The sequence below is a fragment of the Pieris napi genome, chromosome 14, assembly GCF_905475465.1.
Source record: "Pieris napi chromosome 14, ilPieNapi1.2, whole genome shotgun sequence".
In the NCBI taxonomy this organism is placed as follows: Eukaryota; Metazoa; Arthropoda; class Insecta; order Lepidoptera; family Pieridae; genus Pieris; species Pieris napi.
Window position 1 is genome coordinate 7903131 of NC_062247.1, and position 19421 is coordinate 7922551.

The 19421-nt window shown below is 33.7% G+C and overlaps 2 protein-coding genes across 2 annotated transcripts; one reads left to right on the top strand and one right to left on the bottom strand.

The window, feature by feature from the left end:
- Positions 1-19: 19 nt before the first annotated feature.
- LOC125056196 (zinc finger protein 91) lies at positions 20-2856 on the bottom strand. The gene is made up of 4 exons (XM_047659199.1): positions 1787-2856; positions 1209-1406; positions 581-684; positions 20-501 (listed from the first exon to the last, which is right to left on the bottom strand). The coding sequence occupies exons 1-4, from the start codon at positions 2697-2699 to the stop codon at positions 46-48; spliced, it is 1671 nt and encodes a 556-aa protein (XP_047515155.1). The 5' UTR covers positions 2700-2856; the 3' UTR covers positions 20-45.
- A 1365-nt stretch (positions 2857-4221) lies between these two features.
- On the top strand, positions 4222-19249 carry LOC125055921 (coiled-coil domain-containing protein 39). The gene is made up of 24 exons (XM_047658679.1): positions 4222-4456; positions 4587-4695; positions 4764-4911; positions 5072-5229; positions 5618-5737; positions 6056-6157; positions 6354-6545; positions 7549-7674; positions 8060-8149; positions 8982-9108; positions 9184-9272; positions 9921-10018; positions 10407-10536; positions 11160-11354; positions 11772-11911; positions 12546-12621; positions 13691-13850; positions 14874-15039; positions 15942-16089; positions 16725-16900; positions 17286-17341; positions 17815-17939; positions 18324-18348; positions 19045-19249. Exons 1-24 carry the CDS (start codon positions 4332-4334, stop codon positions 19152-19154), a joined length of 2991 nt encoding a protein of 996 aa, XP_047514635.1. The 5' UTR covers positions 4222-4331; the 3' UTR covers positions 19155-19249.
- Positions 19250-19421: the final 172 nt, after the last annotated feature.

Genomic DNA, 19421 nt, shown 5'->3' on the forward strand with positions numbered 1-19421 from the left:
GATTTAATGAACAAGATAATTAAAAATAAATATTTTATTAAAGGTTTAATCAAGAATACTTAAGTAATCGTCCTCATTTGTGAGGCAAAGATTTTTTAATATATCAGAGGGGGAAGGAATATTTTTAACTTGCACTGGTATTGAATCTATCAGCTCATCGATTTCAGAATTATATGAATTGCTTTTTCCTTGCTTCTTATGACTAATTGATGCTATATCATTCATCATGTTAATTCCGTGTGAGTTTCCAAGTATACTATCAGATATTATACTGAAATTTTCTGATTCCATATCTTCTAATGATAATTGAGCGCCTGTGCGGACCAATTCAGCATTAGCTTCAGATACTTCTGGGTAAGAATGTTGTATAGATTCATTTTGCGACTTGGGACTCGAATTTGGTAAGCGTTTAGGTTTTTTTAATTTTTCAACTAATTCGCCCGATTTCCTTATTACTGTTCCTGGTGGTTGCGATTGACACTTGTGTGTTCTTTGAGAGACCTGACAATGAAAAGATAGTAATTTAAATATGTGTTATTAAAAGTACCTTAAAAAAACCGCGATAATTATAAGTACTCACTTTATACCTAAAACTTTTATCACATGCGGTACATTTATACGGCATAGCCCCTGTATGTATTCTTCTATGTACTAAATACGATACTCTCTGGCGGAAACACTTGCCTGAAAATAAGGACGTTGATACAAAATATATATAAACTACTTACTCGCAATATTGCTTTAAAAATGTTAGTTTTCAAATAAACTTAACTTTTTCATAACTTCCATTTGCGTAATGTGTAACGTACATATTTCGAAAATCTCTAATAATTGATAAGTTAAAGCAAACAAAATTTCCTTTATAATATTCCATTATTTACCCTGGTTAGTATTATATATAAGTATACAAATTAATGGCACTATAACCTTTTAGATCTGGGCATCAGATTTCTGTATCTGTTTCGGGATCTTTTTCCTTAATAGGCATATAGGTAATGTTTTCCTTCAACGTACGAGCGAGTGTTAAATGCGCATACAGACAGTCCATTGATGCACAGCCGGGGTTCGAACCTTCGGCCTCAGGGTTGATAATCACGCTGAAGCTACTAGGCCAACGCTGCTCTCAATATACATAAGGTAATAATTTTTTTCGTTTTTATATTAATAAATAATTATCAAGGCTCAAGAATTAATATTTTCAACTTTACCACAAGTTTCACAGGCAAATGGTTTTTCGCCTGTATGTATTCTCTGATGGTTATGTAAAGTAGACAATTCCTTAAAAGCACGACCACAGTAGGTGCAGGTGTGTGGTTTGTCATCATTGTGGTAAAGCAGATGTTTGTGATAAGATTGTTGAAATGTAAAGGTCTTGTTACACTGCGAACAGGCATAGGGGGTTTCACCTGCGGGCAAAAATCGTATTAAATTTAAAGAGACCTTCCAAAATCTATTTAATCAATGATGTTTGATGGATGCGGTTTTCGTTCACATTGGGATTTCACATCCAAATTAGAAGCATTAATATGTATTTCTTTAAAGATATGTCATAAGTGTACATTATGTTACCTATGTGATTAAATGTTTTTTTTAAATTTTTACGTAAAATATTATCAAACTAATTGACGATGCTAGCGTAGATATTATCAGTAGGCTTGTTATTAAAGGCAAACGATAAATTTGATAAATGAAATGGATTATTTTTATTTGAATGAATATAATATATATTCAATTATAGTGTTTTTTTAGTTATTTGTTAGTATAGTTTACCTTAAGAATTGTTAACCTGTATGAAGCCGTTTATGTTTCTTCAAAAAATATTTTGTTGTAAAATATTTGTTGCAAACGTCACATTGCCACTGTTTACCATCATTCCTACACAAAGTCATCGGTTTCTCAATTTCTTCAGTTTTCTCGTTCACATTATTACTTCCCGTGTCTGTTAAATCACTTTCAAGCTTCTGTGTGAATCCATAATGAGCGACTCTCAAATGCACCATAAGCGACCCCCGCATTTTAAAATATTTGGAACAAAGGTGACAATTATATTTTGTAGGTTGAGTAGTTTTATCCTCTAAGTTATGTATAATGCTATTATGCATTTTTAAGATTTCTTCGTTTATAAATTGTACTCCACAAATATTACATTTATTATTATTTTTCTCAATTGGACAGTTAGTTTCAATTGTAGTTATTAATAATGAGTTATTTGTCACATTGCTGTTTATAACTGGCATCGTATTTAGGGCCACAACTGGCAATTTTGGATATATTTTAACAAACTTCACAGGTGCAGCAAGAGCATACGATTTATTTTTAGGTATAGATTGTTTTATTTTTTTTACATTTTCTGCTGATGGTACTTGGGTTTCTTGGTTTGTACCTTGTTTATTGTTCTTTTGCCTCCTGTCTTCTTGTACAATTGCACTGATATTCACGTGACTAAATAAATGTATGGTTAATTTATCCAATCCATTCACCTCTTCCTGACAAACAGGACACACAATCTTATTGGTAGACACAAATATTAAGCGCTCTTTAAGTGTTTCGACCGTATTAAAGGTACCAGTATGCAAACAAACAGGGCAAGGAATTGAGGCTGCGTCAGCACTCATTTTAATAAAGACGCTATTTTGAGCAAAAGGATATAAAAACGCGTTAGCGTAACTCGCCGCTGTTAGTATGAAACTAATCTTCATTGGAGTTATTTCGGGAGGATTACGCTTCTATTTTTGGCAACATTTCAAGTAATTTTGCACGTAAACTTATCAACTGTTTTAAAAAGTCCCGAAAGTAAAAAAGGTTTTTTCTATCTACGAATAAACATTATACATATGACACTAAGAACTTTCATCTAAAAATTATAAATAAATTAAGTACTAGGTTAAATTTTGTTTATACAACAATATCTACTGACATTAATTGAAGAGTATTGTTAGGCTAGTGCGATTCTTTACTCTAGAGTCGTGGCGTCGTTTGAACGCCGGCTGTGTAGTTTCTTATTATGTACCATACTATACTGTATGTGTAGTTATCACAAAACAGACATCTATGTTAACTGGCATCGCTACGATGAGACGATGGTAAGCGGCTGGATGGGATGTTGTTGATCCCTTGGAAGATGGGACGGGATGGGATTTGGGATTGGATGCTACTTGTTTGCTCCGTCTCACCTCCCTCGGACAAGGAAAAAAGCTGGGGCGGCCGCAGAGCAGGTGGAAAATAATAAACGGCTGAAATATTAGAGTCTTTCCTCCAACTTCGATTTTGTTTCCTTTCGAGTAGAGACTGTTAGGCCGTGGGGCTTAAGTGCACAGGCGCTAATTAAAGATTTAAGTTGGCGCCTGGTAGATAGTACCGGTGACCCAGAGCTGGTGCATTCCTCGTTCAACGAATAATTATCGTTGTGCAAAACGTAATACAGCAAGGAAATGCTGCCAGCGTTAAAGGTACCCTGCCACAAGGACCAAACTTTATAAATTTGTTTTAATTTTCTTTTTATTAATTTTTAATTATTTTTATTATTACTATGTAAGTTAAGAAAATTGTAAATAAGTATATTTGATTGTTATTATTACTAATACATAAATATCACAAAAATAGATAAGAACAAAAAGTAGTAAAATATATACTAAAAGGATATTCTGATTGCTAAGTGCAGTTTCTTCCAGACAACCCTAGCTGCTAGCTAACCAAGCTAGGGTAAGTATAACTATACTTACCTACCTAGTAGAGAAAAAAAAAATTTATCAATTGTTATAGAGATCGCAGAATAACTTTTTATAATCACCTATTTGGATGAATATGGGAGAAACCTATAACATATTATGTATACATATATAGACCAAAACCTAAGATTGAGACTTTACACATACTATGAAGCAGAAGACAAGTGTTTGCATTTGAACGATTAGCCTTGTTAGTATTCGCTAAAAAGGTTTTGAATTATCCTTAATTCACTGAAAACTTATTCTCGAATAGTAATCTATTTTTCGCAAAGTGTATAGTTGAGACTCTCTAGTCTTATAGTTCACACACCCTGTCTGTAAGTCATGTGGTGCAATCAGAAAGTTCAGCCTTTTTCTTAATCATGAAAATTAAAAGCTTTTGAATTTGGAGTGGATATTTTTTTATTAATCTTTTCATACTACAAATTATTATACAATAGGTTTTTTAATCTGTGCCTTAGGTGTTAGGTGTAGACCAATATTTCTTCTGTGTGTATCCGGCCGTTGCCACTTGCAGTTGCCCGTTACTAAGGCAACAGTAAACAATTTATGAAAACCTTACTTATTTCTTAATATTCTTATTAAAAATCACCGTTTAGAAAAATGGGTGAAGTTCAAGTTCCTGGCTATATGGCTCAACTGCTTGAAGAGCTAGGCTGGAATCAGGGAACCAGAATTCCTTTAGCAAACCCTGATAATCAAAACTTGGAAACACTTCTTATATCACGGTATGCACCTAGTTATTAACTTACAAAACTGCATAATACATATTTCGATAAGAATTTTTAATATTTTTACTATATAATCTTTTTTGTTGTAGAATATAATAAAAGCTATATATTAATTATTTTTTTCTAGACGTGATGAAATACAGAATCTCAAAGAAGCTTTTTTAGCGCAAGAGCAGAAAAGAACAGACCTAAATAAGTACAAGGATTATGTCCATACTGAGTATCAAGAAAATACTGTAAGATAATAATTTTAAATGAAAATTACACTGAATAATTATCCTTAAATAACAAGTAATATTTTTAGCGTTTACTCTTTGCCAACAAGCAACAACTAGAACAAGAGGTAAAGCTTCGTCAATTGTCCTGTAATGAAAGTGATCGGCTGGAAAGGGATATTATTGACTGTAACAAAGAGACCAATACAATAACAACTCGGATTGATAGATTGCAGAGTAAGATGTTTTTTATATTTTTTATAGACAATTGTTCAAGTTTATTAGTAAATACAGAGTAAAGAGAATGATTTTTATTGTTGAGTATTTGAGCCAAAGTCTTTCTAAGTTCTTTGGGAACAATCACAATATCTTTTTTAATAGATATGCTATCTATTAGATAACATTGCTCGCCTTCTGAAGAAGGCAGATTCGCTGAAGAGTGAAGTCTGTGGAGAACGTGGTGCTTTGCAAGAATGGAGAGCTGCTTTAGAAAGAAGTGCTGGTGATATTTCGGCCATTGAGCAATTTACAAAACAAGATCTGTCTAAGGCTAAGGTATAATCCAATTATATTATAATAATTTTAAAGTAACAAAAAGGACTAAGATGATTTACTTTGAATTGTATGTATTGAAGTTGACATTTCAGTAGAGTTTTGATGTAAATTCTATGTTTAAAAAAACCACAGACTCGAAAAATAATATTGGATATAGTATTAGTTTGTGATATAATGTATCACAAGGAGTCTATCAAATCAAATAACAAATTTCACATCAATACAGTTCTTCCAAAAGTATTAGGAATACCTTCTGAGACTTAATTGAATATGCAATTTAACAATAAAGGCAAATTCATCATTTACTAAAAGCACACTTGTTTTAATCTGTTTCTTATAATGTAACACATTTAAGATTCTTTATTTATTATATATGCATTAATTACAGGCTCTAGAAACAAAAAGACAAAAATTAAAAATTGAACATGATTGCATACATGAGCGTCTTGTGCAACTGGTTTCCAATCTCAGTGCTGAAGAGAGAGCATGTGAGAGAATTTCAGTACAGGTAATTTACAATTTGTCTTTTAATAACTTTATAGATGATTAATTGCAATACCATCTATATTGTTTTCTTTAATTTATATATATTAATAAATGCTAAGTTCGGTCATGTTTTTGCTACACTTATGACTAAATTGATAACAATAAGTCTTTTAGTAAAAATCCAGCACAACTTTTAAAATACCAATGTTTCGGCGATAGATGGCGTTAAACATTATGTAGATAATGTAATAAATTCGTGTTGTAGTTTTGCATTTGTATGGCTTTTAAATGACTACCGTTATTTTTTTATTCAAGGAAATATTATACAATTTCTTTTCAGGTTATGGAGGGAATGGAGCAACGAAAACAGATGATGATGATGTGGACTGCTGCTGTTGAAAACTTGAGGCAGCGAGACACCGATATTAGGCATATTAGAGAAGTAATTTTTTATACTATTTATATTGAAATGTTATTTAAAGAATGTTTTAGTATACGTCTTGTGTTCACTTTTGACGCACTAACGACTTGAAGTTCCTTCCTTATAGAATAAATGAATAATTTTAAAATGGTAATTAAGGCTATTTAAATATTTACGAAGATGCATTAAAGTTTTGGTAAAAGGAATTTTGTATTAGGATTATGCAGCACTAGAGGCAGAAGCAAATCGCCAGGCGGAACAATGTCGCGAGCAGCAAGCGTTCTGTGAACAGCAACAGGGAAATAATGCTGATGCGCAGAAAGAAAATATGGTGCTGGCGCAGCAACTTAGCCAGACTAGACTGGCCTACCAGGAAACTTATGATGAAAACCTCACCCTTGATAGTGAAGTATGTCTTTTAAGTATTTTATATGTGTATTATGAGTAATAGGTTGGCTTGGAAGTAAGGATATATGTAGTTATCAGATATCTTTTTGGACAGACTAAATGCCTGACATTACTTATAATATACATATTAACTTATATTATATATACTATCGAAGCGTTCTCCAAACCCGTCATAAATATATCCAGTTCTGGTATAGAACTGAGGTAACGGTTAAGTAGCGAAATGATATGCGGAACTGGTGACTGCTGGCGAAGGACTCTTTGTAAGCTCGCTTACAAAGAGTCCTTCGCCAGTCAGACAGCAGGGTCTCCGGTATCTGAATATGTACTTTTCTGGCATATAATCAAACTTCAAACAGTTAAATGATAAATATATAATATACAGTTTTAACTCCATGTAGCGTCCTTCGATTGACCGACAAATCCCCTAAAGCGTCGAAATCACTCGGCTATGGTTGGTTTAGCTTGTCTTCAATACAATGATACACTATAGCATTACACCCACCCTCAATAACGAAAACAATTAAATACTAAAAAATACTTTTAAGTTGCCGAAATTAGTTAAAACTGCGGAGCGAACAGTGTACGCTGTTTTGTCGCTTTATTGTCCTAGCGAGAAATAAACTTAACTGTCGGTACTCGTCATACGACATACCGAACTTTCCAAGAAATCCGTTCCTTTTTTTTTCAAATTGCGCATGCTTGCATGTGCTTTATCTCGACGATGCCACAAACGCAAGATATGTATTAAATAAGTACAATAATACAACCTAACTACTGGTACAGTACAAAAATAACAGACAACGCAATAGCGTTCAAATACGAATTGTTTTTATGTAATTACTAACACTAGTCTGAAATAAACTTTATTTTTCTAATACAAATTTTTCTTTCCATTTAACGCTGATTTTGACGTTACAACTCTTTGTAGCGTTAAAATAGGCACGGTCCTTGAGTGTCGTTATATAGATTTTATACTGTATATAAATTGTGATATGTTTTAGGTGCAAAGTCTACAGCGTGTTGCCAGTAATATGACAATGGGCTTAGAGAAATTGAACTCGGAAAATAAACAATTAATGGACGAGCAACATCGTAAGGATGTGGCGTTGCAGGCTGTTAATAACAAGGTTTATAATTTTCATTACCATATGGATATTTCAAATTATGAGTAATATTTGTTTATGCTGGGCTCAAAATACTGATTTGAAACAAAAAAAAAACCCTTTGTGTTGCATGGTTCAAGTATCGAGCGATTTTATAAAATTACATTTTTGTCAAAAAGAAACTATTTAAAATAAAAATATCATAAGTCTTATTCATTAAAGTACAAAAAAAGTGTGAATCACTCTGATTCTAGATGTAAACTTTTATTGTAATGCCCATATTTTATTATTTTATTTTTCTTTCGATTTATACATTTTTAATTCTTTTGAAACGATATTTTAGATTTTAGATATTAAAGAAGAGTATATCAAATTCATATATTTTAATTGAGACCTATTTGTATTTCAGTTGAAAGAGCTTAAAATGAAGCTTACAGAGTCAACCGATAAGTCCAAATCATCTGAAAAGAGGGCTAAAGAGCTTGAAGATATGCTTAATGTAAGTATAATTTCATTATAAATTATATCGTTGATTACACAGGTTCATGGCGTTCCTAGAGCTAATTGACGTTATCGGCAAATATTTTTTGTTATGTGTTCGAGAGTTAAATTAGGCTATGATAGCATCACTTCTAGAGTATATCGAGAGCACAAAACAATTTTCGTGGTCTCTACACAATGCCAGGCCTGCATACATACAGACGCATCCTGGGTGTTGGAGTGATTCAGTGACTCGCTCATTCAAGTTTCAGCTAAAGAGATTTGGTCGGCCCGCGGATAGTTTGAATGTGGCTTATTAAGCGCCAGTTATGTCATTGAGTCTGCACCTATACCTTATAGTGTAAAGTACCTATGTTTAGATATATAAAGGTGCAAAACTGTTGGCTAACATATTAAAAAAAAATAAGTTATGTCATTGAGAAAAGGGCTGGGGCTACGTACTCGCGGATCTTCAGAGGTTTCTAATGTGCTCAAAAAACTGTGGGTGACTGTTTAGTTTAAATTTTTTTTTGGGATGGACAGTGGACACCCCTTATCACTTATGGGTTTGAAAATAGAAACTGGCCGATTCTCAAATCCGATTCTTACTGAATATTCATAAGAATCGGTCGAGCCGTTTCGGTGGAGTATGAGAACGAACATTGTGACACGAGAATTTTATATATTAGATTAAGCATCAAATTCGAAAACAGCTGAAATTTGAAGGACGTCTTTTGTATTTTATTTAGTTTTGGTTGCCGTTAATAAGCCGCTTATCGCAGTACGTGATTAATAATTTCCTATCCTCTTTTTTAATGTGCATTCATTCAAGTGTAAAATATATTTTTTAGGAAGAAGAACGATACGCAAGTCAACTCACTACAAACCAGCAACGCGCCATGCATTGCTCCTTTGTTGAACAACAGAAACTTCTAGCTCTCAAGAACGAGGAAAAGTTATTTCATATGCAGTTAAAAGGTTATTTCAATGTTATCACGATACTATAATGTTTAAACATGCCTGAAGGCCAGAAATAATGTTTTTTTTTCTTAGCTTCCAAAGCAATCATGAGCAAATTGGCCAGCAAGCAGCGCAATGTCGAGAGAAGCCTACAAACCCAAAAAGAATCGTACTATGGAATTGTAAGTTGAATTCTAATATAACCGAAATATGCGTATTTATCTATGTATAATATTTGCAAAGATAGCATGAATACTTTTATTTTTATACGAAAATTCCTCAACAGGCTATTTGGCAGGATTTGAAAAATCATTTCAGATTATTTATTGGTAAGTATAGAAACTATACAACATTTTTATTCTGTTGAGTATTGGCTTTAAAAATCAAATTAAATATTCATACGAACCCGCCGAAATACTTCTCTAGACAAGATGGCGTGCCTATGACGTACCATTGTGGTTAACATCTAAACAAACGTTAAGTTTTTTACTACACGAATACACATATATATTCTGATTAAATTAATCTCCAAGACAGTATAAAATTGACAGGTGTCGATATATTATTTCCAAGCAGGGTACGTATTCTCCCATTCGACTAATCTGACCGTTTTGTGTCATCTGACTGACGTATATATCAATATTTTTATGGTTGATTTTTTATAAAGTTATTTTACTCGCGTATAGCTATTTTTTATACAGATTATTCTTAATATAATTTTTTGCTCATACTGTCGAATAGCCTATTTCATTAATTAAATAGGCTATTCATTAATTTCATACGGCCCCGTTTGAAAATTTTCGCCAGTTTTAATAAAGCACAAATTGCAGAGTTATCAAGTGGAAACGATCGGTGCTCGCGTCGCGCACATGGAAGGTGCAAAAGCCGAACGTGAATGTTCCGCTGAACTTGTTGAAAGAGAGAACAGGTTTTATTATCTAAATCTCTGTACACACATTGTGCCCGTAGATATGCACGTATACGTTGTTTTACGTACACATTTTAGCGAGATTTGAAAATCACAAACATCTGCTTATTTGCTGAGTTGTAAATTGACCTGATATTTATTTCTTAAAATTTTAAGGAAAATTTCAGATCAAAGATTGATTTGGTTAAGGAATTACTGTGTCGGAATTGGAATTAATCTTTATTTTAAGAATCAACGTTCATCAATCAAATAAAGGGTAAAACGAAAAGATCCTCCAGGTGATCCATCCAGGCCATCGTTCGTTGGGTCGTTCGATCTCAATTGCGCAAAACCTATGTATGACATATAACGGTGGAAATAAAAAATATTACATAGATTAATTGTACAGGTTGCAAGAGGTACGTGCTCGTCATGCTGCTAGAGTTGCGACGTTGGAGCGTCATTCCGGAAAATTGTACGATGACATGCGCCGTCTTACGAGGGAGTTGGAGGTTAAGAGCGTAGAAAATACTAAACTGGTACGTATTTTTGCTAAAATGAAATAATTTTCACAATTTTTTTTTAAGTTTATGCTAGAAGCAAACTAGGCTAAAGCAACCAGTTGGGCAACCAGTTAAAACAACCTTTTAGGTCTGGGCCTCAGGTTTTTGAATCGGTTTCTGTTGCTGGATAAATCCATTCATCACTTTCCGAGAGGCTTCATCCCTTGGCGTTGCATAGAGGTATGGGATCTCTCTGCATCTTCTACTGCATTTACCACGGAGAGTGTTCAGAGGAGTTGTTCGGACTAATACCTGCAGCTGAGATTCATTATCGGTCGTCAAAAATACAAAATACCATCCGTATCACCTCGACGTCCGTCGTTCCACAACTGAGCGTTTCTTAAGGCAATTTTTGCCGCGCACCACCTCTATGTGGAACCAGCTGGCCGCTAAAGTATTTCCGAACCAATTCGACTAGGGTCCTTCAATAAAAGAGCGTACCAATTCTTAAAAGGCCGGCAACACACTTGCCAGCCTTCTGGCAATGTGAGTGCCCATGGGCGGCGGTATCACTTAACATCAGATGAGCCTCCTGCCCGTTTGCCTCCTATTAGGAAAAAAAACATTAAAAATAACCATTTTTATCTTTCTTCTTTCAGCAAAGTCGTCTTAAATCCTCAATGCTTAACGTAGAAGGTGGTGATAAAGATTTACGCGATCGTCGTGACAACTGGCGACGTCTACGCGTAGACGAAGCCTTATTGCGACTGCGTGTTGCCCACGCTGGACGAGCGTTGGTGGGACTTGATGATACAGCCTTCACTCTCGACGAACAGAGGCTGCAACTTGATGCTGTAAGTAGTATAGTATTATAAAAAAAATCATGTATCTGAATGTTAAATCGAATCATATAGAGCTAAAAAAAAAATATTTTTCTCTCTTTTAAATTTTCGGTTAGCTGTTGAATTTGTTTATGGTGTGATAGAAGGAGATAGTTAAGTCAAAACTCAGTTTTACTTTGTACAGTGTAAATATATATTTATTTTTTATTAGGTACCCACTTAAACTATTAATTTTTGGGATTGACTGCTGGCAAGAGATTTCGATGACGTAGATGAGAGTCGCTTTTTTTTCTCATTAAATCGAACCCGAAGCTTCTTTTTTGTTATTACTCCACTTGTTATTACTTTTGTGATTCGACCTACTAAAAAATAATTAAATCATATGAATTTTTTTATGCAATATATGTTAATTAATTGGGTTTATTGCAGGCTATGAACGAGCGACTTATCGAAATAGCGGCCAGGCGGGATATGTTCAGCGTACAGAAACGAGCGTTGGTCGAGGATATCGGCAAAGTGCGAGGGGAGATACGGGAAAGGGAACAACGTATAGAACAACTTATTAAAAGGTGATTTTAGTAGATAGAGCACTTTTATTACTGAATTTGTTTAGCCTTCTTTATTTTAATAATTTGTAGATTACAATTCATAAAGATTTTATGTTGCATCTTAGTTTGTTAGTTCTTTCGGTGTTCGTTTTGTAGCAACATATATGTAGACAGCGACCCATTATTATTAATAATTTATCGGATTTTTTAAAAAGAAATATATCATTTTTGTATATGAAAAAAACCCGTAAGTACCCGTCTAATGGGGATGGAGACTCAAAACTTCTTTATGATAAACATATAACAAGAAAACAATGTAAAATTAACACACACATATTTCACAAAAATCTATTATTTATTTACACTTCCTTACAGAAATACAGTACAATAAAATAATTGTAATAATAAGGGGATTATTATCGCTTTCGAGAGATCTATTCCAGGCAAAAACTGTAAGGAAAACCAATTAATTAAATAGCTCACCTTTTTTGCAAGAAGTGGTAAACTAAATAAGATGATTACTTATACATAAAGAATGGACAAAACATTGCAATTATAATATATGTAGGAAATGAAAAATAAATTTACACTAAATTAATAACATTTTCGATATTTTAGAAATTAATTATACTAGTGATATTTAAATATTTTTCAGATATGATATATTCATCGCTTCTTTAGGTAAAGATGAATCTGGGCAACAGTTGTCTGTTACGTTCTTTAAAATAAAGGTAAGTTTGATAACTATACACTAATACTGTTCTTTGTGTGTGTTTCGTATTTTCTTAATTAACTCCCTAAGAGCAGTGTTGGCCTAGTGGCTTCAGCATGCGACTCTTATCCCTGAGCTCGTAGGTTTGATCCCCGGCTGTACATCAATGGACTTTCTTTCTATGTGCGCATTTAACAGTCGCTCGAACGGTGAATAGAAGAAAAACATCGCGAGGAAACCGGCTTGCCTTAGACCCAAAAAGTTGACGGCGTGTGTCAGGCACAGGAGGCTGATCACCTACTTGCCTATTAGATTGAAAATTGATCAAGAAACCGATACAGAAATCTGAGGCCCAAGACAAATAATGGGATCGAATGACAAAAAACTTTTTTTTCTAAGTTTTACGATAGTGAAAACTATTTGTCAGAAGAGGTTTGAAAATTATTTTAACAGAAAAATATATTAATTCGCTCTACAATGGTTACATACAAAAATATGTTTTAAAACACAAATTAATTCTTAAATTAACGTCCTTAAAGCCGAGTTATAAGGCAGGTCCAGCTCATTCTCAAAAAAAAATCTTACTTTTCGTTAGTCTTCCAAAGTTAACAACTTCAGACTAAATACTCCGTGTATTTTGTCACTAGCCAACATTGCATAATATGTACATTTTTAACACGGTCGGATAGTTCGATGTAATAATAGAATGAACATCACAGGGTGCACTACTTGCCCTATCACCCGAAATTCCGACGTTGATTGACGAGAACACATATACATATTAGGTAATGGTTTAAAAAAAATCAAAATTCGAAATCTTTATTCATATAGGTAAAACAATATCCACTTATGAACATCAAAAAGAAATATATATGAAATGCTTCTAATTGTACATTTACTGCCAGTTCTCAAATCAAAGGTGTAGAACGGAAGAGAAGAACTGGCAATAAACTCTCCGCCACTCTTATTAATCGCTTTACACAACGTTTGTAAGGAGCTGCAACCATTACACCATGTTCGACATGACATCTTAAGTAATTAATATTAATAAAATAAATTAAAAACAAAGATTAAATTGGTAATGTTAGTTTGCAGCTGAGCGGGCTGAATTACGCGAGCGTGGGGCGGCCTTAGACGCTGATATTGGAAGACGCGAGCGTGACATTTCCGCTCTTGAAGCTACGCTACGCGTCGTCGGCGCGGCCCATAAGCACTTCTTGTATCATATAAATCCGCTTAAAGATGACAGTATGTTATTTCTTACCTACCTAGTTGCTACTAATTGTCTCTTTAGAGTACATTTTAGATGTCTATAGCCCGCTTGAAACTTATTTTTTTGGTCCAAATAGAGGAATGGTGTACCGTACTGATTGGCCGGCCCGAAGGCTCCAAGAAGTTGTATACATCTTATATAGTCGGAATAACTTTGTTAGCGTGTCTGCGTGTGACGTCATCGGAGTGATTTTAGCCTCAAATTGTAGATGTCGCTACAGGCTAGAAGGGCAACATCATATGACATTAACATAACTCGACATATCAAGTGCTTTTCAGCAATAATGTTTACTTAAATTGTTTAGCAGGTATTCGCGTTAACCAATAGTTACTACATGTTACTTGTTTTTTTTTGAGAGGCTCATACGGGCTGATGTTAAGTGATACAATTAATGCCAGAGGGCTCGCGAGTGCGTTGCCGACCTTTTAAAAATTGCTACGCTCTTTTCTTGAAAGACCCTAAGTCGAATTGGTTCGGAAATACTGCAGTAAAACTGCCTTAAAAGCGCCCAGTTGTGGAACGTATGTTCGCTGCATGTGTAGAATCAAGAAAATGGTTTTTTTTTCATTTCTTAGTAGGTATTTAAGCAAGAAAAAGCAGCATTTTAATTATCTCACTGATAGAAATTCCAATTAAAGGCCTTAATAGCTAAGAGTTACAGCAAATAGCACGTACGTTACGATAGTTCCTACAAGCATACATACGTCAATAGTTTTGTGTCACTTTTGTGTTATAGTTTACTACAATATATTTAAATAAAGAGATTATTTACTTAACTTCCGTTTCGTACTAAATGCACAGAGCGATGTTTAAAAATCCCTTCAAAAAATACTATTTCATTACGTATTGTTCGTGTTAAGTATACAAACAGGATACATGCGGAATAAGAATACCAACATGGTTACAATAAATAAAAGGAATAAATCGAAGTTAAATTGCCAACATAAAAATAATAAATGAAGAACATTACTTATAAAGTATATGTCTCTTGATTTCAGCTCCTGAAATAGAAGAGTTAAATAGTCTATCAAAGCAATATTACGAGAAACGCGAAGAGCTGAAGGGGCTTGTATCTAAAATAGCGGCGCTGGAGCAAATGAATGCGGATGCTGGATCTCGATTGGTTATGCTTGGAGACAAGTACAAACAGCTTTCGGCGAAAGAGTGAGATATTTTGTGTTATATTAAATTAACTATAGGTATCTATACTAATATTCAGAAAATAATAACTATATAAAGTTAGTAATTCTTTTTTGAGGGATACTTTTCCTTAATAAAATCCCAGGGGCTCTTTTATCTCTGCCTCTTAATAAAAATTAAGAAATGTATTAAAGAAAAGCTAAAAGCAAGTAAAAAGGTTTACTATAAAGTTAACGATTATCTAGTCGATAAAAGGGCCTGGGACTAGTGCTAGACAAGGCTACTTCTAATTAATTTGCGATATTTGTTTTATAATAAGTTTTGTTTGATGATTTGCTATTTTAAAAGAGTACCGAGAGTTTTTTACGCCGGCTTTTTCTCTCGGCCTACACCCTCTTTTTTTTATAAATAGCTTCACGCAGAGCGTATTGCCACAGTCAAACCTACACCCTCTGTCTTCTTTGCCGATGAGTAGGGTTGTCTGCCGATCCAAATTTAATGAAGTGGAATAAGTGATACCTGTATCTTTATCATATTTTATTTTATTTATTCTATAGAGGTAAAGTTTATAAGGTTTTAGGGTTTATCTGGTGCCAAAAGTCGCGCATATACGTCGCCTGCATGCACTTCCAAAGACGAGCTTATACGCGCGTAAAAAACGCTGGTCTTAAACCGCCCTTAGGCTTACACTACTTACTTACTACAAGAGCGTACCAGGGTGTTTAATCAACAGCGTTTGGAAGAATTAAAAAAAATATTTTATAGAACAGGGGCAATATAGGGCAACATATTTTTTTTAATTCTTGCAAACCTAACGATAAGAGATATAGAATTGATTTTTAGAGAAAAGTAGTTGTTTTACGATAAACAGAATATAATAGAAAAGTGTAAGCTTATTCAATATGATGTTAAATCTCTGTACCAAGGTCTGAATGTGAGAGTGACATGGAAGCGGCGCGTACGCGTGCGCAAAGGCAGGAGAGTCGTTTGCAAAATGCCCACGAAGTTGTTAAGGTGAACGCACGAAGGGCCAGAAAACTTGTAGAAGGAGAAGAAGACTGGAGGATTTTTCAGGTAATAACCCCCAGTTAAGCGATCTATGACTAAGGCCCGTATTGCAAAAGGTATCTCAACTCACAATCTCCGCTTGTGCACTGTCAAATATTTCAATGTTAAATTATTTTGAAAAAATATGTACGGACAACGGATCTATTGAGAGTCTGCGCGGAAACTGAGTCCACAAACCAATAACCAACCAATATAAAAAAAATATTTGACAGCTCTTGAAAGACGCCTTAAGTTTGAGTGAAGTTCTGGATTACGGGTCTTAGATTGGAAACATAAAAAAGCACCTTTTATGATATTAAGGATATCAATATCTCATCTTAACAAGTACCTTACTTCCTAAGTATGAGCCAATTGAAGATTAATACTTTATTTAGTGGTTGAAATAGTTTCGATTATAAAATAATTTTATTAAAGCAATATTTATTTATGAACGTCCAAATTCAATATCCAAATCTCATATTGTTCCTAGCAACGAACGACAATTTAAAAAAAATTAACCAGAAATTTTTAAATGAGTTAGCGGATATGATTCTTATTACTAATAAATGTCACGAATGTTAGGTTTGAGTCTCATGATTTGATTTACCATTACTTACATTTACGCAAGTAAAGTCCATTATTATAAAATAATTAACCGTCAGATGTCTCTCTGGGTACGAAATTATGCGGAAGCGGCTTTTAGCGCTGCGCAAGCGCTGAACGAACTTTGCGGAGCGTGTCCGAGCGCGTGTTCACGTATTGGCGCACTTGTTACCACTACAGATCTACACGGCAATATTTCTCGTAATCAAAGACGGCTACATATACTTTTACAAAGGTATTTTGATTATTTTTTATGCTCCTATAATTTTTTGTTAATAAAATTTAGTATATATTTTTACACTTACATCGATACCGATAAAAAAATACTATTTACAGATAACATCGTAATGTGGGCCTAGTAATTAACTATAAATTTAATTGATTTTTAAATCGTCACATTGAATACCACAAATATATTGAAAAAAAAAACATCTGTTTTAAATCAAATAATTGTAATGTTGATATATACTTATAAATATCAGATGTTTTGTATATGAAAACGTTTAGGCCCTAACTACCACTAAGCCTAAAATGGTTTAAAACCCTTTCTCAACGCTGAATTTGAATTATTGCTGAATATTTAAAGACTTTAAAACATTTTTTAAATGTAAATTTCACAGAATCGTGGCTGACAGCATTGGTCCTCGTACTCGAGAATCCGTGCAAGACCCAGATGGTAATTAGATTTATTTATTATATATATTATTTAAGATAATAATGCTGTGGTTCAACAACCCTAAATGGGTCTTAGCCTCAGATAGCATCCGTTTGTTCGATCATTTTTATTTCATAGACAAGTAGGTGATCTGTGTCTGACACATGTCATCTATTTATGGATTGGAGACATTCCGGTTTCCTCATGTTTGCCTGTATCGTAGAAGCAAGTGCTAATTGTGCACATAGAAAGAAAATTCCATTTGTAAACATCCACGATTCGAACGCAGGACCGCAGGAGTGACGGTCACACGCTTAAGCCACTAGGCCACTACTGCATTCTGAGTGATACATTGTATATTAATTCTTTTAAATATATCTATCTTAGAAAGGACTAGTATTTTTATAGCTTTATTTTACTGCAATATGCCGCTATATCGGAACGAAAGATTTTCACCAGACTTTGTAAAATTAACTTACTATTAAAATTTTCAGTGACCGAGAGCGTGTTTTCGAGTTCGTCCGAGTCCATCAGGAGCGGAGTGAGCGTAGCTAGCGGATATACAAAGAGACTGTCAGCCTTCAGGCGAACGCTTGCACCGAAAGTCCAAGAACATGCGGTATTTTTATTTAAATTATTCATTTAATAGAACTTTATTTTAGTAAGAAAACATGGTCTGTTGTCTCTGGAGTCTGGACGTTAAGAATATAAATTAGCGCTTTTTTCCTCTCTGCTTATTTAAATTATTTTGTTTCATTTGTACACACTTTACACAATTTAATGATGTATTATTAAAAAGTTTTTATATTTATAAGAAAGCATAAACAGGGTTTTTTATTGCTCTAATTACAAAATATGTTATCCGGTCGAATGTATTGTTTAAAAGCTATTGGTTTTATCTAAAGCTTGCTTTTATTGGAATTGAGATTTATCAGTAAAATATAAATTCATTGAAACACTGTTTATATTTATTTGTCTTTAATTATCTTTTATTTTATTTCAGCTGGTTGAAGATATTCCAGAACAAGGTATGTTATCTAAAGGTCGTCATTTTCTATTAACACTTGCTAATTTTGCAAATCCGTAAGGATAAATATTAAACATATACCATTAAGACGTAATAGTATGATGTAATTTCAATCTGTGGTCTTTCATAGATTTTTAGGGAAAGCGTAATCCTCTCAAGGGCCGCCAACGCTTCAATTCAATAGTATGACGGTCGTAGTTTGTCCCTTTTTCATGAAATGTATTGCTTGAAATCTAAATTAGGATTACCATCTCGGCGACTAGATTAAGAAAAACAAGAAGTCAACAGCTTTAACACGAATTACTCAATGTATAACGATAATGTCTGCGTAAAATATGAAAATCCTGCGAACTCATTTATCGGGCAGTGCCAGATTCAGTTTGAGTAAACTCATGGATATAACTGGTTTTAAGCCAAAAATTAAGTTATTTTAGATGCAATTACATTAGGAAATAATTCTTACTGTATGCATTAGCTTACCAGCTGTCTTGTTGAGTCTATGTTGCATTATGGCACACAATAATCATAAAATTCTCCAGTTAGTGTTAATTTAGTGCTTATATATTACTTTTTCATCTTTAATTAAAAAACACAATATTAAGTCATAGAGATTGGCAATTAAAAGCATTGTGAAAAAGTTTTTTAATGTATGTAGTGATATTCTTTCCATTATTTATTATTTTAAGTATCTTTTTAGCGCGGCGTTCTACGGTGGCATTGCGCGTAGTGACGCTGGGCTTGGAAGAGTCTACTTCAGTGATGCCTTACCCCTCCATCAGTGCAAGGTCTAGAAAATCCTTTAGATAAACATTTTATATTTTTATTAACCAAGAATCGTGTTTCGAGTTATTTGTACCTAGTTTATAGATTTTTTTGTTTGAAATAAACTCTTTAAACACAAATCAGCTTTTAATATTTTTAATTATTGTTAATGTGTTGCCTATACCGTTGCTCATTAATAAGTAGTACACAAATTCTTAAGAATTTTAATATCTATTGAGAAATCTTGTTTCGTAGCAGTTACGACAATGATACTATATTCAAGCTTTACTGAACAGAATTTTACCAAAAACA

Excerpts from the sequence above, each read along its gene's own strand:
- LOC125055921 (XM_047658679.1), top strand. The coding sequence starts at position 4,332 with ATGGGTGAAGTTCAAGTTCCTGGCTATATGGCTCAACTGCTTGAAGAG. Across the intron at positions 5,230-5,617 it reads AAGATCTGTCTAAGGCTAAG|GCTCTAGAAACAAAAAGACA; the intron begins GTATAATCCAAT and ends CATTAATTACAG. Across the intron at positions 8,150-8,981 it reads AGCTTGAAGATATGCTTAAT|GAAGAAGAACGATACGCAAG; the intron begins GTAAGTATAATT and ends TATATTTTTTAG.
- LOC125056196 (XM_047659199.1), bottom strand. The coding sequence starts at position 2,699 with ATGAAGATTAGTTTCATACTAACAGCGGCGAGTTACGCTAACGCGTTT. Across the intron at positions 1,407-1,786 it reads ACATAAACGGCTTCATACAG|GTGAAACCCCCTATGCCTGT; the intron begins GTTAACAATTCT and ends TTTTGCCCGCAG. Across the intron at positions 685-1,208 it reads ATTTGCCTGTGAAACTTGTG|GCAAGTGTTTCCGCCAGAGA; the intron begins GTAAAGTTGAAA and ends CCTTATTTTCAG.